Source organism: Xiphophorus hellerii, unplaced genomic scaffold (assembly GCF_003331165.1).
Source record: "Xiphophorus hellerii strain 12219 unplaced genomic scaffold, Xiphophorus_hellerii-4.1 PGA_scaffold_81__1_contigs__length_211163, whole genome shotgun sequence".
In the NCBI taxonomy this organism is placed as follows: domain Eukaryota; kingdom Metazoa; phylum Chordata; class Actinopteri; order Cyprinodontiformes; family Poeciliidae; genus Xiphophorus; species Xiphophorus hellerii.
In genome coordinates, this window is record NW_022587656.1 from 97,599 (window position 1) to 116,770 (window position 19,172).

The 19,172-nt window shown below is 38.9% G+C and overlaps 2 protein-coding genes and 1 long non-coding RNA gene across 5 annotated transcripts in view; 1 reads left to right on the forward strand and 2 right to left on the reverse strand.

The window, feature by feature from the left end:
- Positions 1 to 5,271: 5,271 nt before the first annotated feature.
- Positions 5,272 to 6,197, reverse strand: LOC116716702 (uncharacterized). The gene is made up of 3 exons (XR_004338592.1): positions 6,178 to 6,197; positions 5,909 to 6,076; positions 5,272 to 5,828 (listed from the first exon to the last, which is right to left on the reverse strand). It is a non-coding gene; the product is annotated as an uncharacterized LOC116716702 (long non-coding RNA).
- Positions 6,198 to 6,678: 481 nt separating this feature from the next.
- LOC116716701 (uncharacterized) lies at positions 6,679 to 10,889 on the reverse strand. 3 transcript variants are annotated; one of them, XR_004338590.1, is made up of 3 exons: positions 10,775 to 10,889; positions 7,305 to 7,517; positions 6,679 to 7,229 (listed from the first exon to the last, which is right to left on the reverse strand). XR_004338590.1 is itself a non-coding variant. In XM_032557523.1 (3 exons), the coding sequence occupies exons 1-2, from the start codon at positions 10,724 to 10,726 to the stop codon at positions 7,508 to 7,510; spliced, it is 1,572 nt and encodes a 523-aa protein (XP_032413414.1). In that variant the 5' UTR covers positions 10,727 to 10,768; the 3' UTR covers positions 6,679 to 7,229; positions 7,305 to 7,507. The 3 variants fall into 3 exon arrangements, 1 of the variants encoding a protein (XP_032413414.1); XR_004338591.1 differs by lacking the exon at positions 10,775 to 10,889 and adding an exon at positions 7,610 to 9,140; XM_032557523.1 differs by lacking the exon at positions 10,775 to 10,889 and adding an exon at positions 9,165 to 10,768.
- Positions 10,890 to 14,407: 3,518 nt separating this feature from the next.
- Positions 14,408 to 19,172, forward strand: part of LOC116716709 (integrin alpha-5-like) — a gene marked incomplete at its 5' end in the record, with an annotated part of 40,003 nt that continues 35,238 nt past the window's right edge. The window contains 4 exons of the mRNA XM_032557528.1: positions 14,408 to 14,546; positions 17,794 to 17,894; positions 18,336 to 18,459; positions 18,568 to 18,629. Of these exons, the coding sequence (XP_032413419.1) occupies positions 14,408 to 14,546; positions 17,794 to 17,894; positions 18,336 to 18,459; positions 18,568 to 18,629 (426 nt within the window). The remainder of the gene's footprint in view (positions 14,547 to 17,793; positions 17,895 to 18,335; positions 18,460 to 18,567; positions 18,630 to 19,172) is intronic.

Consider the following 19,172-nt stretch of genomic DNA (forward strand, 5'->3'; position numbering starts at 1 on the left):
AAAAGGTCTGATCTTCCTTAGATGCATCTTTGCACTGAAGAAAGTTTGCTCTGCAGAAGTATTTACACCACTGACCCTTGAACTTTTTCACATGATGTCACATCGAAGCCATAACGACAATATAATTGTGCAAATTCAATTATGAAAGTAAATTTACTTAAACGTTGCAATTTAAAAAAAAAAAAAATTCAGATAAAAAAGTTTCTGTCCCGTGATGAGGTGGTTTTAGGTCATATTGCAATTAGTTTATGTCGCAAAACTGCAATAGAAACACTTTTTTTTTTTGCATCGCACAAATCAGCAGATGTCCTCAGCCTCTTCTGACTCTTCTTCTGCTTTCCTCCCAACTATTTCCTCCTCAGCCTCACTCCTCTTCTTCTCTCTGGCTGTTCACTCTGCCCAGATACTTGTTCATCAGTTCTCAGACATGTAACATTGTGTTGTGTTCTGACTATATAGAGCATAATGTTGCCAACTGATGGTTCACAAGATGCACCTCCAATCTGTTTCAGAAAACTGGTTGATCGTTGGTTGAGCTAATGGTTCATACACTGACCTGTTAGAGAAACTCAGGACTCACTTGGGAGCAATTTACCAATTCAGGACAGATTTAGAAAATAATAGAATATAAATTAATTAATATATGATTCACATTATGACAACTTTAAGACTTATGCATGTTAAGACTTACACAATGAACTGATGCTATTTTGGAAGTTGAGAATTCAACACAGACACGTTGTTGTCCTGTTGTCCTCATTTTCTGTATACACCCTTTATCCTCCGGGTCAAAATGACCCGTCTTCAATAAACCCCCAATATAAGCAGCTTAATTGAATTTTAAACACCAAATTCTATCTTGTATATTGTCACTCACCACAAAATGTGTGAATACTTGACTTTTCCCTCTCCACTTGAATTTCTATAGCTTAAGAAAAAAAATGTGCAAAATGAGTTTCGAATGCATTTTTATTCATCACAGTGACTAATTTTCTTTTACTTTTCTCCAGTGAACAAGAGGATGTACAATACAAAAATATGAAAAATAACATAACCCATTCAACTAATTGGCACATGTAGGGCAGTATGCAAGTGCACAGCCTTTGCAGATATATTTCTTACACCTGCAGCACACAGTATGTGTTTTACAGTCTGAGGGCAGAACTGACATCTCTTCCTCTTACTTGGCTTAGCTGAGGAAGTGGCTGTGGTAGATGGATCCTCAGGTTGATCAGGAGCTGCTGCACTCTGAATAGCTTTCACAACTGCTGCTGAGGCTTCTGTGTGGGGGACATGCTTCCTTCTTTCAATGAGTGGAGTTACAAGTGCCTTTCCTAGCTGCTCCAGGAACACCCTCTTCTTGTTGTGCTTATGAGACATCCAGGTTGGGTTGATCTCTATCCAAATCACAAAGGCATTGTAGGAGGACACATCAATGATGTTGTGGAAGATGACCAGGGGCCAGCGGGCAGTCATTCTTCTGCAGCTATATGCTCCAATCACCTTATCTAGGTTGTCCACACCTCCTTTGTTTCGGTTTTATTCCAGGATGATGATTGGCTTCCTGTCCTCACGGTCACTAATGTCGCCGTCTTTGTGCAGTGTGCTCAGAAGAACTACATTCTTGTTTTTCTTTGGGAGGTAGGAAACTAGAGTGGTGGTGGGTGTGAAGGCAAACTTTGAGGAGAAGACCTCTCTCTCCTTTGACCCAAGCAGTGCAGGTGGGAGCTCAGGCTTGTTCTTTTGAACTGTACCAACCATGGTGATCTTCCTCTTCAGGAGCTGCTGTCCGAGTTCATAAGAGTTGAAGAAATTGTCACATGTCACATTGTGACCCCTCAGTCCCTCTGTCACATCAAGCACAACTCGCAACCCCTGGTTCTTCTCTGGGCATCCACTGGTTGACTTCCCAGTATAGACTTGCATTTTCCAAGCATAGCTTGATTCAGAAGCCACCCATGACTTGATCCCATATTTTGCTGGCTTGCTGGGCATATACTGCCGGAAAGGACAACAACCTTTGGACAAAAGACATTAGCATCAGTGATTAGTATCAGTGTCACAGAAAACAGTCAAAGAAATCAATAGTGAAAATCACTTTTATTACAAATATGAAAACAGATTACCTCTAAATGGAACCAGTTGCTCATCCACTGTTACATCAGGCTCTGGATTGTAGAGGTAGGGCAACCGCTCCACCCACTTGTCCCATACCTCTCTTATGGCTGCAAGTTTGTCTGTCATACGTCTTGCTGGTCTTGATTCACGGTCATCAAATCGCATCAGTCTTGAGTAGGTGTGAAAGAGTTTGACTGGCATTGTGGCTCGGAAAATTGGCCTTCCACTCTCTGCTCACTTCTGCTACTGATTGATCTGAGACACAACTAAAACTTTGTAACATTTTATGGTTTGTAAATAACTCTGTGACCTTGATTTCAACTCCATTTGCCTCACGGGTCATTTTGACCTGAAGACCATCTTTGTACCTTTTTTTGTACAGCTTACATGGAAATGAGAATAAAAGCAACACTGAACTTTTTCTATTGTCTGGGCCAATCTAGGAAAAGTCTTAAAATCTCAAGTTAAAAAAATTACATTTAGGGGATTTTTTGGGGGGGGGGGGGTTTAACACAGTGGCGGGTCATTTTGACCCGAGGACAACAGGAGGGTTAACATATTTTGATCAAGACGATAAAAGCAAATTACAATTATAAAAGCATAGAAGTGTACATAACCAGCTACATGATGTACAAAAGCAAAACTTGCAAAACTAATTGTTTTGATGTGCAGAAGTGACACAGTAATTTGAAGATTGAACAGGTAGTTTTAAGAATTTCAATTCTGTTCTGAGAGATGCACCCAAACTGAGAAAAGCTGTAAAATATTAATATTTAAATTCTCTTATCTTCAAATCCTTCAACTGTCATGGACCCAGTGACTTTAGTGCAAGTATTTTGGGTGTGAGAGTCAAGAGGTCAAAGGAAAATATTAAATAATATCTCTGATGCCAAGCTTTATACTTCTAAGTATTACCAAAGTATTGAAACAAAAGCTAACATGTTCTTCAGAGATTTAACTTGCATGCATGAACATTTCACACTCAAAGTAATTCAAATTAATTATTGAACCAAACTTGGAAAAAGTTGCTTCTGCCATTAACAATAACTTTAAGCACATGTAGTCTGAAGTAGACCAGAAATATAATCTATGCAGCCGTTCCTACAGAAACATTAATGGAAGTGTTGCATCTGTGAAGATTAAATGTTCCATATAGTAAAAATATCTAGCTGCAGTGCATGTACATAAACAGCATGGCTCAGAAACTACACATTTCTTTGTCAGTTGGTTAAAGTTAGCTAACTTCAGTTGAAACCGTGAAAGGGACTCACCTGTGATGTGTTGCCCTTCTCCTCCTGAACGTGCAAAAATAGCAGAAATTTGATTTCAAAGACAGTAGCAGCATCTTGACAAGGACCAGGCCTACTGGGCTCTCAGCACCCTAGTTAGCAACCTTAGTTAGCACAGTGACTTTACTGTGTTGAGTTCAGGACACCACTACAGGAACAGAGTTAAAAGAATCTTGCTGCTGATGCTGAAGGATCAAGCAGCAATGCAAACTAGATAATTATTTGTTTACATGACAAATAACAGTCTCCATTTACTGTAAACCCTACTATTTATCACAATAACAAAATGAAAAACTCTCTAGACCAGGGGTCCCCAAACTACGGCCTGCGTCATTTGGTCTGGCAATGCCGGATCTGGCCCGCCTCCTCATACCAGAGAGCATTCAGTGTATTTTTTCATATATTGTATTTTCTGGTTTGTGGATTTCTCTTCAACCACCAGGGGGCTCTTGAGCAGATGTTAAACTAACTTTCCCTCAAATATATACTAGTCAGTCCCAGTCACCGTTTCACTCACGGTTTTTTCCATTTCCATTCTGGGTAAAAATCTATCTAAAAGCGACCGCGAAGGGGGAGGAGCAGAAACCCAAAAAAAAAAAAAAAAAACACAAAAAAAAAAAAAAAAAAATAAAAAAAAAACAAAAAAAAAAAAAAAAAAAAAAAAAAAAAAAAAAAAAAAAAAAAAAAAAAAAAAACAAAAAAAAAAAAAAAAAAAAAAAAAAACCCCCCCCCCCCCCCCACCCCCCCCCCCCCCCCCCCCCCCCCCAGCCCCCCCCCCAACCCCCCCCCCAACCCCCCCCCCCCCCCCCCCCCTTCGACAGTTTCAAAGACAGAACAGCCCCCCCCCCCCCCCCCCCCCCCCCCCGCCGACAATAAGTTTCTAAGGTATCTTTCTCCAAAAACTAAGACCGGCCCCCCGAGCAGAGAAAGGAACAGCTATGTGGCCCTCGCAGGAAAAAGTTTGGGGACCCCTGCTCTAGACTATTCTCTACTAATAGCACAATATTTAAACCCAAGTGTGGGATTTGTGAAACTTCAATGATGGGTGACTTTACAACTTGTATGATTTTGGATAACACTAGAATTGTTCTTTATTGAAGTTTCACAAATCAGATAAAGGTTTTACAAATCCCACACTTGGTTCTAAATATTCTGATATGAGTGAGAATAATCTAGTCCAGATTTGAAGAGTCTAGGTGTTGTAGTTTTTTAGCTAGAGTAAATTAAAGATGCTGATTGCAGTGAAAAATTAGGTGGAATTGCCCTTTAGCCATTTCCCAAATTGGAAGCAGCAATTGGAAACCAACTTCAGCTTCATTCAAGCAAGAGGGGCTAACATACAGTTCTCTTAATGTTAATGATCAAATGCTCTCATAAATGATGGTGGCGTTGGCTGTAGGAGTTTGCTTTGCAATCGGTGGATCGCCAGATCGATGCCTGGTCTACTGCTGAGATTTCAGTTGGTGTATTAAAGGCATTATTAAAAAAGAAACCCAAAATATCACACCAGCATTCTGTTCTTTGTAAAAAATTATTTTGCAGTCTTGTTTACGCTTTTACATTGTAGATCTAAACATCAGCAAAATTTGTAATTTTGGCTGATTGCTACTGTTAAGTTTAGGGTAATTAACTGCTGGCAATATTACAATTTTTTAAGAACTTTACAATTACTTATATTTTTACACTATATTTCTGTATTTTCTACATTCGTGACTGTCACAATTATTTAGGATATATGTTTATTCAGTTATGATAATGCCATGTATTTTCTACGGCAGTATAATGCTGTGAATATTCTGGTCAGTAACTGCTGGCATTTTTACAATTTTTTACCGTAAATTTACTGACTTACAGTGCAATTTTGTATGGGTTTCAATGATTGTCATATTTATTGATAGCCAAAAGAATCATTAGTTGCAGTCCTGGCTGAGATATTAATGGAGCATCTAAATTAAATGAATCTACAATTTTAAAATAAATAATACAAGTCACTCTTCTCTCATTTTACTGAACTAAAGGAACAGCCTCTCACAATGATGGAAACAAAAGTAGCTGTTGTCTTGAACTTGTCTACATATTCAGGCATTTATAATTACCGCAAAACATACAGCAAGCCTGTTAAATAAATTCAATAGATCCTAAAAACTAAGAAATATGAAAACTAAATGTAAATTCTATCCATCCAGATTGCAAACCATATTCTTGCAGTGAAATTTGTATTCTGCTCTATAAGTGGTGTGTAAGAAATCAGAATTTACATTTTCTGCTGGACTATTATGTCCATTTTAATATGTCCCTCTCCATTCATGATCTGCGATTTCAGAGATTAGGGTAAGGACCCTTGGGTTCACTGACACGTTCTTCTTATTCTTCTTGGTTTCAACTTTTGTCCCCCGGTCTGGATTGATGTTTAGGAAGCACCTATTCAATACATGAAAATCAACCACTGTAATGAAATATGACTTCATCTAAATGAGGGAAGGAAAACAAAAGAATATTACCTCTGAATGAATCAAGTGTGGAGGCCAGATGAGTCGGATAATGAATGTTGAAGCAAAAGTAACTTGCTAACATTAGACATATAGCGGATGTGAAGGTTGGTATTTGGTCATTCACAACATTGCCGTCAATGCCAAGCATAAAATTCTTGGAAGTATAACAGGAGGTTCCTGACAAAAAATATTCCAGAAAACAATTAGTCTTATACAAACTTTAACCAGTGTAATATTTCTTTCTTAAAATTACTCAGTGAATATTCATATTTACTTACCACATACAATCAAGCATGGTTGTGACAGGCAAGTTGTCCACTTTTACTTCTCCTGCTAGGCATGTCTCATCTACATAGTGGAAGAGGGTTTCCTCTTTGTCATTGAAATGAGACAGAAGGAGGAGGACAAGATCTTTCAACTCTTTAGAGCAGCCCTGGACCTGTCCTCTCAGAATATCCAGGTTTCGGACAGTTTGAAGAACTCGTTTAATTTTGTGGGCCGAGACAGTCCTTAAGTAGTCCAGAAGTCTTTTACCCTTTTTTTCGAGATTTTTATGGAAAGTCTCTAGTAGATTTACTCCAGTAAGCTCCTGGAAGTGGATCGTCATACCAATTTCCTGAAACAGGAAGGGCCACTCCTTCACCATAATTTGTAGGTCTTTTCCCTGGTTTATTTCTTTCCTTTGAGTGTAGTAGGTTCTCTGCATAAGATCTCTTATCTCGTCCGAATTTAAGTTATTTTCTTCACTTAGCATTTTCAATTTGACTTTTTTCTCTTTCTGTGTCTCTGCTGTCTCCTGGATTGGCATGACTTCCATGTCCCACTTTATACAACCGTAAATGTCCTGAACAGCTGCATTTTGCTCTGGTGGGACTGTGCCATCTTCATCTAACATGTTTTTTACGCTTCCTTATTTTTGGTTTTGAAACCCGTCTCAAATTTTCTATACGATTTTGTAGTTGCTTGACGAGTGAATAATACCCTGGGCCCACTATATCACCTTCAATAATATCTTGGAGTGAAAGTGGATATTTTGCTATCAATTTTTTCGCCACTTCTGTGGTTTCTTGCTTGCGAGGAGAAGCACACACCTCCATCATTGAAGCAACAACAATCCGAATCATTTCTCTTCGAAGGTGGGGTTTCGGCCTTGCCTCATTCTCAAAACACTCAATCAAGTTCTCTGGAAACCTGTTCCAAGGAATTTGAAAAGTGTCAACCCAATCTACTGGCGTGGAATGTATAGAAAATGAAGAGGCAGACGATGTGCTGGTTGTAGAAGGAGATGACAACGACAGAGATGGCTCACTGGAAATTCCACTGGTCTGTGCTATATGATAAAAGGTATATAGTAATGAACAAAAGGTAAAGATAGGCTGCTATATCTCTGTAATAATGTACCTACTGGTTTGTTTCGAAGCTTTCAGTAACTTCCTTGCTTGAATTGGTGTTAGTACAGATCTCAGATCATTTTCATTAATATACTGAAAATCTTCATTGGTCTCCACCCCCAAAGATTCTAGTGTGTCCTCCAAAGTCTGTAGAGTTGAGACTGGGAGATCTGCCAACCCCTCATAAATAACCCTGCGTGTGAGGCTTCGGGAGTCATCATCCATATCTGAGAACAAAACAGTTAAAGAACTCCAGTTAACACAAAAATAACAACCTAAGACTTCTTCCAAAACATCATTAGTATGGCGGTGTCCAAACCTTCTGTCCTAAGGTGCAAAATATTGAAGTTGAAAGAAGTGAAGGGCCAAAGAAAAAAAGTGATAGAAAAAAAGAGGCTAAAAAGAAAAACTAATCAGTTTTTCTTACTCAACTGAGAAAAAGTGATCCACTATGGACATTTTAAAGGTCTCCAAAATTGAATAAATTCATTCAAAGTAAATCTGGGTGCAGCAGGGCTTGCTGGATACATGTGGTCCTCACAAGAGAATGCAAAAAGTTTTGATACTTTAAACTTTTAAATGTGTAGGCAATGTTTTGTGGTAATAGTTAATGTTTTCTGCATTCATTTTGCCTTAATTAAAACTAAAGACTCCATCAGTCATGCTGGATTAGTAAAACTGTTTCATTAGGGGATTATCGTCATTGGCAAAAGATAAAAGAAAAGAAAAACAGTCAAAAGGCTGCAAATGGGTCCTGGACTTAACTTTTCAAAACCCCGGTTTAATGTGACAGCACACTGTGTTTCAGTGGAACCATTTTGTTTCCATTCTTTATGTAAGATGGTAATGGATAGAAATCTATCAAGTCACAGATGTTTAGACACTGCATCTTTTCATCATCTTTCCTAACAGAGTACATGTGATACTCGGGAAGGAATTCTGCTATATACACCGAGACCAGAACATGGACAGTTTCATTATTTATCAATATAAGCTGTAGTTCACCAAACTCCACTGCCTCCATGCTCCCTGTTACAAGAAATTGGCCTTTTTTGTAAGACGTTCCCTTGTAGAGTATTTCAAATGAGACATTTGTGTTGGTCTCAGTGAAGTCAAACTGCCTAACTGCATCTTGAATTGATTTACTGTATAATGTTGAGTAAAAAGGAGAACCAGACTTAATCTGTAAGATAGTCTGACCGCTTTGGCCTGCTGAAACATAAGCCTGCAACATCTGATGTCTTTCAGAGAGGGTGAGGCAGAGATTTTTGAAATTCTTCAAATGTCTAGCACACCTCTTGAAATAACTGTGCTTACTTTCAAAACGCATTGTCCATAGTCTAATCAAGGGTCCAAATTTTATAATCAGAGCTGGATAGTGGCGTAAATAATGGTGCTTTGGTTTTAGATTACATTGTGGGAAAAGCGCTTTTCTTGTCTCCAAATACTCTTGAATAACAACGTCAAGATATGCAATCTGAGCCAAAGAAATTTTCTGAGCACATATCAACTCTACAGTATCTTTCAGCTGGAGAGTCAACTGCCACACATCATCTGCTGTATCTTGTACTTTGTCGCCAATAATGAGGGGCAACAGCCTTAGAAGGTTCCAGTTCTGCGTAGCCTGTCCTGAGAGCTTTGCTGCGTTATAAGTGACTTCACACGGCTTCGAGGAGGCATCAGAGTCACAATATTTGAACTGTTTAATGCGCCTGTTCAAAGTGGAGTAAGTGAACCATCCCTTTTTCTTAATTAAATATTTCAGGTACAATGCCAGGTCATAAGATACAATTCCCTCAAAGAGGTCATGACCTAGACAAGGAGGTAAACCTGGAAGACAGACATGAAAGTATTTCAAAGAATTAAATATTGACCTGAACTTTACACCTTCTACGTCCGGTTCCTCAGCTGTCTGGAGTTCATCAAGAGCAGAGTTGTACCTGTCAATAGTGCGGAGTGGTCCACACACATTTGGGTCCTCACCCTGAAATTCTGATCGGGTTATTAAGCAGTATCTGCAGAAATGCTGTGTGCGACTGAAATTTTCAGAGAACCCACCAATGCAATGTGAGCCTAGATTATCTCCAGCAATGCAAAATACAGTTCCTTTAACTACCGTTTCATCAACCATTACAATCCCATTTTCCTCCAACAGCCTCAGGTCTTCTAGTAACTCAGAAAGAACTTTAGAATGCCCAAATTCCTTGAAATCTTTTTCCTTGCACAATAAAACCAGTGACATGTGGTCTGTGTCAGACCGTACATGAAGTGGCAAGTTGGCAACAGACACATACACGGCTAATATCTTATGTCTCGTCTTTGCTGAGCCTAAAGGATTAACCACTTCAAATGCATCTTGGTACAGTATTAGCTTGAGACATGATGGATTCTCCACAAAAAAGTTGTTGAATTTGTATATCTGACCATCATTAATGTCACTTAAAATGTCTGAAGGAGACTCAGACGTGTGCTGCCTTGATTTCTTCCACAGATCAGACTCCAACAAACATTTCAAAGTCTTCCTCAGAGGAACATAGTAGGCAAACCTATCTGTTCTGTTTTCATCTCTTCCTAAAAATATTTTCTTAGGCTCAACATAGTTGAAGTTTTTTTTGAAGGTTTGCACTCTTGAGTGTGCTGTCCTCATCGGCCCAGTATGGCATATAGAGAATAGATCAGATCCCTTGACAGACTCACAAATGTTGGTGATGTCTTCATCTGATAATGGTGTCTCATTTTTTAGCAGTGACCAAAGTTTGCTCAAACAGTATGTCTGGCCCAACTCGTGTATATTTTGTATCTCCTCAACAATATTCTGGATGGTTGAAGCTGGTAATAGAAACTGCCCTTGCAATTTCAAGTAAAATAGAGAGACATTTCTAAAAAAAAGATCACTGAAATCCTCAGTAATATCATTATCACTTTCATTTGGAGCTGTCTGTAAAATAATCTCATTTCCTTGCGACTCGATGTTATCTGGATCATTGTGAACAGATAATGACTGAGAACCAGAACATTTGTATGAGTCATGGATATTATCTGCAAGATCTCTGTGTTTCCGGGAAATGTGGGCAGTAAACGAGGACTTCACATGAAAAACTTTTTTGCATCCTCTGAAAGGACAATTCACAACACGCCCTTCCACAATATGATGCTTCAAGTGAGCTATTAGAGCCTTAGTAGTTTGACACTGGTGGTCACACAATGCCAACGAGCATTTAAAGTCGGTAACAACCGTTCCGACGCTACTAGGACCAGAGGTGTTGTGTTTCCGATAAAAATGAGCCTTCAACGCTTCATAACGCAAGAACGTGTCTTTGCAACCAGCAGCAGCGCATTTAAATAAACATCGCGGCTCATTTCGATGTAGCTTACAATGAAGTAAATAAAGTCTTAATGTTTTAGCCAAATTGCCACAGAAATTGCAAGTAAACATTTCCTTTGTAGATTAGTAAATTAGGGTTTAATCGGAGCAGGTCCTTACCTGGAAACGGCACGGGGCAGAACCTGAGAGGTGTCTTATTCCCTTTGAGTACGACAGAGAGCAGCGGTTTTCTGCTCCGGAAGTGGCAGAAACGTGATTTATCTCTTATATATTTATTTATTTAATAGGTTATTTCAATATGCTGTGCTATTTTAACTTTTAATAATATGTATTTCATTTCGTAATAAAAATAAAATGAAATATATTTTAATTATTTTTTTCAGCACTGTTAACTTGCGTTTGGAACATGCGCACTTCACAAAAGACCCCGTTTAAGAAAGTGGGAGGGGTGGAAATTCTAAGGAAGTTAATAAGGGTAAACACAGTTGCGCAACCACACATTTTTCAGGTGGACGCGAAAACATAAATCGGCGCCCCACCCCCGTCAGAGGAAGGAGCGCTGTCTTGGGGGGCGGGGTGAAGGAGCGATGCTCACTCGCTCAACCCCCCCAGCCCCGAGGCAACGATACGTTCTCATTGTATGAAGAGGGTTACAATTAGATGTTTTGGAATTCTCGGGCTATTATATTTTCAAATCTTATTGTTTTTCACCAGTTTTTTTTCCGTTTTATCTATAATTTCAGCCCTCACACCAGTCATTAATACAAGGACATTTGTGCTGCACTTCACTTTAATGCCAACAGGATCCTGTCAGGTGCTAATGTACAGGAGATGTGCCAAGTAGTTGGATCTGAATCTTTCACTCGAGTTGAAGGAAAATAGCACACTGGTGCTTGTCTGCACTTCTCCTTCAGAATACCTGGGTTCGATCGTCGGCACGTGGTCAAGATTAAATCTCTTCTGTTTTTGTCCTATGTTCTTGGTATTAAAGACAACTACGTCCTTATGTAAATTATATTCCGGACCTTTTTAGACAAGAGACCTCCCACCGTCAGACTGCATCATAACTAAACCGCAGTTAACATATCAAGCAACTTGGGTAATCGATTGCAACCGCTGTCCCGCTTGTGCTTAAATACTCAACAGAAAATGGAGAACTCTGTGTTTATGTAAGGATTGACGGTACATGTAAATTCTGTTAGTGGTGTAATATTTACGCACGATTTGATTGTTTTGAACGACACATTTTCATGGACACTAGGACTCAAGTCTCAGTGAGTGTAATGCTCTTCACACACTGTAGCTGCTATTATTCTATTTCTTTTTATTTAATCGGCGAATGAACAAAACACTGCGTATGGTCCTTACTCTGTTTATAAAACATGTCATGGGGACACATGAAGATGAGTGGGGAGGAGCGATCTTGTACGGGTGACGTCACTCAGAAACGATTCTCTGTTAGCCTAAACATGCAGTACCCTTGCGGTGGCTCAGAAGTAACACACAACAGAGAAGGTTCTTGACGCTGTAGTCACAGGTTCGAGTTTAGGTCTCACCACCCAAGATGCATGTCTTCACCCTCCCTCATTACCATTTACTGGTCCTATCAGACCACGTTCAATGAACGGTCACTAGAGCTTCTATTTATCTTAGAAATGTTGACTAGAACAGGATTCCCGAGGTAGGGAGTCGAAAGATGAAAATCATTGTGATGTGACCCCTGAAAGATATGGACAGTGGCGCAAAAAGTGGGTATGCAGTGTATGCAACGCATAGGGGCGCAGCATCCACCTGAATAATGTGCAGTTGCGCCACTGGGTATGGAGAACCTTATGAGTAAAAAGAGAAAGCTTGAATGAATAACTATGAATAAATATATTAATATTTCCCAATAAATGATTAAATAATGAAAGCAATTATTTTGCTAAGCAACTGTGTTGCATTGTTTTAAAATGCTTATGATTGAGTCACCCTATAACTATTTACTAAATACAATATATAGATTTATAAGCAGAACATTTTGAGAACCCCTGCACTACAAGTCAATAGAAGAGAGTAATATATTTTAAGATGTATTTGTAGAAATCAATTATTGTAATGTAGTTCTATGCAACATTTTGCTGATTAACTTCAACAAACTTTGTAATTTGGGAAATTAGTACCATTGATTATTAATTACTGGTAAAGAATACAATTTTTCTATGGATTTTACCATTTCTATTATTTTTACAATCCTTTTTTTTATTGCTCATGACTGTCAAAAATTCATGATATATATGTGTATTGACTTACGGTAGTTCCATGTAATTTCTACGGTAATGCAATGTTTTTGGATACGACGGTCAAAAACTGTTGGTCTTTTACCATTTCTTACCATAAATTTACTGCCTTTCTTTGCAGTTTCGACTTACGGTAGTTCCATGTAATTTCTACGGTAATGCAATGTTTTTGGGTACGACGGTCAAACACTGTTGGTCTTTTACCATTTCTTACCGTAAATTTACTGACTTTCTTTGCAGTTTCGACTTACGGTAGTTCCATGTAATTTCTACGGTAATGCAATGTTTTTGGATACGACGGTCAAAAACTGTTGGTTTTTTACAGTTTTTTACCGTAAATTTACTGACTTTTTTTACAGTGTACTTCTCGGTACTGTGAGTGCAAATGTAAATGACTTAAAGGTAACAGTTAAGCACCCCAACATTGGCTAGATTTGGATGAACCTTTGTACTCACCCAGACCAGTTATGGTTCTGGAGCCGACACGCCAACTGTGGCCAAAGTGGGCATAAATGATGGGATGATGATTCATGGAATTGTTGTTGACTGCCAGGTGATTTCTGCCCAATTGCCCAACATATGGCTTATATAGATGTCACAGTGCTCTAATGTTGGGACTGATGGGTATGGCCCCACTGCTTCCAACAATCCACTGGATTGTCAGACGATCCAGCCAATCACATCCTGCGATAGTATTAACTTACACAAACCCCAAACCTGACGTCTATCAAGTGCTAGTTGTTTGTTGCTGCGTTTCCATTAACTATGAAGCGAAATTACAAAAACAAATTTGTCTAGTAGAAACATGACAATTTTGAAACAAAAATTTGATTCTCGATAAAAAGTTTTGTACTTGGATGAGATGGGTTTTTTTTCGCATAGCAGGAGTGACGTGATCAACAGCTGAATGTTACTGCTGATGAAAACCACGTAGGAGACGACAGGAAGTAGGAGGAGGATGATGGTTTGTTTTTAGTTTTTCCAACGGGTTGAATCCATAACTTTTCTATAAAATCACAAAATATAATTTGCCCAACATACCGCTCCCCAGTAGGTGGGGCTTGTTGCTCCAACGGTTCAATAAAACTCTGATGTCGCTGATTGGCTGGTAGATGATGAGCACTAGCATGGCTGAATTATGAATATAATTCATGTAACTGTTTACATGAAAGACACTCCTCTAGGCACTGTAAAATAAAAATACAAATACTTTAATCACAATGAGGTTTTGGATCACATCTGCTGTTTGGGCAATAAAACAACTTTGCTTATTATTGATTTGACCAAATCTTGACTAAATCTTCTTAATGCTGCTTCTAACAACGAGGGTCACCAAATATATTACAGCCATACAATAATTCAAGCTAACCTTTATTGCAATCCAGGTATTTCTTAGTGATATGCATATTGCATTCAGTGATCTTCAATAACAATACATTCGTGAGATATGTTGCAGCCTTAATGTTTGTGCACTTTTGTGTTTTTTCCAGCAGCTTGTAAAACTTTCTTTGTTTTTCTGCTGTCCAGTATCAGTGTCCTTATTGGAGCTCCAAAAGCCAACACCAGTCAGCCGAACGTCACCGAGGGAGGAGCTGTGTACCATTGTTCCTGGAGCCAGAACAACTGCAGCGTTATCAACTTTGACCAGCAAGGTACCACGGTTTTATTCAGACTACCAGTCAATTACTTCTTCTCTGCTTAACAGATAAATGTATGTTTGTAGGAAAGCAAATGTTAACTAACTTGAGTTGGCAGCAGACTGTTTCCTACCTTACCATGTGTTGTGGTGCAATAGAAAGAATGGAGAACGCAACATTCAAAAGGAAGAAGTGCAGCATCTGGTGATGTCCATGGGTTCGAGACTTCAACCAGTTATTTTCAACCAAGTGTTAGAGTCTATTAATAGACTATTAAGTCTATTAATAAGTCTTATTATTAGTCTCATCAATGATTACTGACTTAATAATTAAGTCAGTAATCATTAATAAGACTACCAGTTGAGCAGGAATTTAAATTTATTCCCAACTACAGCTTAGCGACAGAGCTAACGCTAAAGTGACAGTCAGACTTACTAGCTCTATGTGAGCTAATCAGTAAACGAAACATGTTGCTGAGGTTGTTGGGCAAATATTCACATGCTAGCTTGTTGTTTTCCTCTGAGATAGCAACATGCTTTTGAAAAACTGCTTTAGCTGTTAGTTATAATTTATGTCTTGAAATATTCATTAAAAGTCATTCAAATAAAATGTACGATTACATGTAAGGTTAAGCTCCAGCAGTTTGTTTTTTCAGAACACATATTGCCACCCAGGATGTTAAGATGCCACTTTATAGTGAAGTCAGCTGCACTAGTTGTTGATCATCTCTGTCTGTTCAGCCATAAAAGTGGCTGAGAGAAGCAGAACCGTCCAGAGTTAACCACCACTGTGCTTGACCCAGAAGTCAGAAAGTCCAGCTGCTGCCCCCTTCACCTGCAGGTTCAAACCAGCTCTTTATGTTTTTCTTGCGTTTTAATGATTCTTAAATCCCAGCCAGGGTGAAAGGGTTATGAATGGAGTTTTTTTTTAAGTTTTGTTTTTTGTTTGCTGGGCCACATGTTAAATGAGCTCAGACTCATAATGTTGGGCCGAGGACCCCAGATGACGTGGGCCGCGTCCGACGCCGCTGGGAAAATAATTGGCTCCATCAGCAGCGCAGGAAGCGATACGGACCTCTGTTTGAGGATCACAGGGTGCAGCTTATTGTGAGCATGGAGTTTACGCAGCGCGAGTGCAAACCCAGCGTGCATAAATACACACCCAAAAAATGTTTACAAACACAGGCAGTCTGAGGGAAATGAAACACAACGCTGAGGAGATTTCTGTTATTTTTGTCTTTTTTTTTTTTTACATCCGGAGAGTCAGCGTTCTGCCGTTAATCTTACAGTTTCACAAGCTTTTCCAACCCTCACTTTGTTTAACACATGAAAACTTTCTGATGCAACTTGTTTCAGCAGAACAGGGGTGGACATTTATTGTATCGTTTATCATTTATCGTGATAAATTTTACAATTTCTCTGAGAGAAAATCCCACATGGATTAATAAGGTACCTACTGTACATACGTACCCTATCATGGTAAGATTTTTGTTTACACTTCTGGTCAGGCACGTCTGGTTTCCATTCAAAGTCTATGTGGAGACGCATCGAGGGCCCATTGAGACGCATCTAACACGGCGCGATTTGAAGCGTTTGACGCGTACGACAAATAAATCGGCAACAAAAAACAACGGCTAGAATGATCTTGACGTGTCTGACACGCCCTCTACGCGCCTCCACATAGACTTTGAATGTAAACCAGATGCGTGAAATGCTAGGTGTACGTAGAGCAACATCTCAAGCATCTGCATTCAAAGTGCACATGCAGTGAACTTGGAGCGTCTGACGCGTGTTTGACGTGCGTAACGCATTTGCTGTGAACGCACCATTACTGCTTAAACCCTCCAAAACTGTCTGCGTTGTCTGGTTTGTTAGTTTTGCTATTTTCTCCGCAGTTTTTTCATTGAAAGGATATAAAAATACCAATAAACATGAAAACATGATTAAATGCAGTTACTGTGTGCAGTTTAGTGATTCAAAGCACACTTCTTTTTTGTGACTGGTGTCCTAAAAGAAGCGTTTCACAAATAGGAATATTTTTCGAGAGCACTACTTATGATTGCTGTGATGCAGTCACAGTCATACAGTTCCCTAAAAAAAAGAAGTAATAAGTTGTTCTTATCATCATTATCACAATAGCACCATGAAGTATGGTGATAAATGTCCATATTGCCCACCACTACAGCAGAATGTTATTTTTAAAGCAACATTTTGTGGAGATGGGATATTTAATCAAGTTGCTTAATTCCAAATGGTTGCCAGGGATCAACACAGACTTTCTTACTTCCAACTCTCCCTAAAGTTATTATTCCTGTGTTACTGCCAGGGCCCCATCTAAAAACAGAACCTGACTATGAAGAACAGCCATTTGGGCTGCAGAAACAGCATGATCTCTGCGAGAGGTTTGATGTCATAGAAAGCAGATTAAAGCTGCAGAGCCCTGGAATAAAGCAATAATACATCCATGTAAAAAAACCCAAAAAAACAAAGAGAACAGTAACACATGCAGAACCCTGCATTAATGAATATTTCAACATGCGATGACATGGTTACTAAATTAGAGAGCAGCCTCCATCTACAGATGTGGTCTCACTTACTGGCAACCCTGGTGAGTATTAGGGCTGAACTAAGAGGTGTGGTCTTTAAATATATATATATATATGCAGTACAGACCAAAAGTTTGGACACACCTTTTAATTCAATGAGTTTCCTTTATTTTCATGACTATTGACATTGTAGATTCACACTGAAGGCATCAAAACTATGAATAACACATGTGGAAATATGCACTAAACAAAAAAGTGTAAAACAACTGAAAATAGCCCTTATATTCTAGTTTCTTCAAAGTAGCAACCTTTTGCTGTGATTACTGCTTTGCACACACTCTGCATTTTCTTGATGAGCTTCAAGAGGTAGTCACCTGAAATGGTTTTCACTTCATAGGTGAGCCCTGTCAGGTTAATAAGTGGGATTTCTTGCCTTATAAATAGTCATGAAAATAAAGAAAACCCATTGAATTAGAAGGTGTGTCCAAACTTTTGGCCTGTACTGTATATATAGTTATAATATAACTTTTTCAAGGTCTGACGTGAGCGGCTCGTCCAGACTGCCATTCTGTTTCCAAACAGACTCAGCTGTTCTGTGCTGCTGCAGTGAAAGACGGGTGTAAGGTTTCAGTAGACGTCTTTACCAGGGGTCCTGATGAAAGAGGCTATGGCTGCTGCCTGAATGAAACTCTACTTCTCTCCTCTGTGTTTCTGCAGGTGACCGCCATTTTTACATAAATGGTGTGAACACTCAAGTTGAATTCAAGTCCCATCAGTGGTTTGGCGCTATTGTGCGTTCCCATGGTAACAGCATCTTGGTAAGACTAGAGAAGTAACACTTGTAGCTGTGATTAAAACCACTGAATATACGTATATATATATATATACAGTACAGACCAAAAGTTTGGACACAACTGTGTGTCCAAACTTTTGGTCTGTACTGTATATATATATATATACAGTATATATATAATGTACACTCCAATATTGAAGAGGGTTGAAATGGAAGTTATTTCATTGAATTGAACAAATTTTAATCTAATAAATTATTATTCATAAACCACAAAATTTGTTTGCCCCCCTTGTTTAGTTCCAGTTTTGGCAGCTTTTTATCTCTTGTAGGCTTATTTAAAACTTTTAATTTGGCTAATTTGGGATTTCTGGACCTTCTCTTCTTGTTAACAGTGCCAGATTTGTTATTTTTTCACGTTTCAGTTTTACTTTCATAATGAACCCGGTCCTGCTCTTGCTGTGTCCAGGCCTGTGCTCCCAGGTATTACTGGAGGACAGAACACGACACGCCGTTCTCTGACATCACAGGAACCTGCTACCTCTCTGTTGACGCTCTCAAAACCTTTGTGGAGTTCGCCCCGTGCAGAACAGGCGGGTTTCTGGACTGATATTACGTATATACAATCGCACCCACTCTTAGCTGTTTCATTGCAACACGAAGTAACAGCTGTGGCCATGTTTTGGTGTTTCTCGCTGCAGAAAGACACGGCCCTGCTGGACAGGGTTACTGTCAGGGAGGATTCAGTGCTGACTTTACCAAGGTACAGCAGTTATGTGCTCAGCTGTTCACTTATTGTTTTAATAATGTTTCCGCTCTGTTTGAAAATGACATGTGATACATGTAGAGTGCCTTTCAAAGGGTTTAAATCATTTTATTGGGATTTATTTTGATAGACAAGCAGAAATAAGTATATAATACTAAAGTGGAAGAAACATAATGAGAGATTTTCAAGTGTTTTATGCATAAAAATCAGTGGCAACATTTTTATTGAGTTAATTGCAGGGTCTGTGATTAATGCATGAATTGTATTTTAATCTAAATATCTAAATATATCAACAAAATAAGCAAATTATTGATTAAACAGATTCATGAGCAAAGTATTATTCTATCCATTCATCTTTCCAGAGTTTCAGGAACTTCTGATCATTCATGGAGCTTCTATAGAAATGCTGACTGTGTGACTGCTGACATTAGCGTTAGCTGCTACATGTTTAGCTTTGAGATGCTATTTTAGGTCTGTGTGCTCCAGTGAACGATTGGTTGCTTATGAAATGAATAGTTTTTATATTGGATTAAAATTTTT

Coding starts and splice junctions, on each gene's coding strand:
- LOC116716701 (XM_032557523.1), bottom strand. CDS start 10,726: ATGTTTACTTGCAATTTCTGTGGCAATTTGGCTAAAACATTAAGACTT.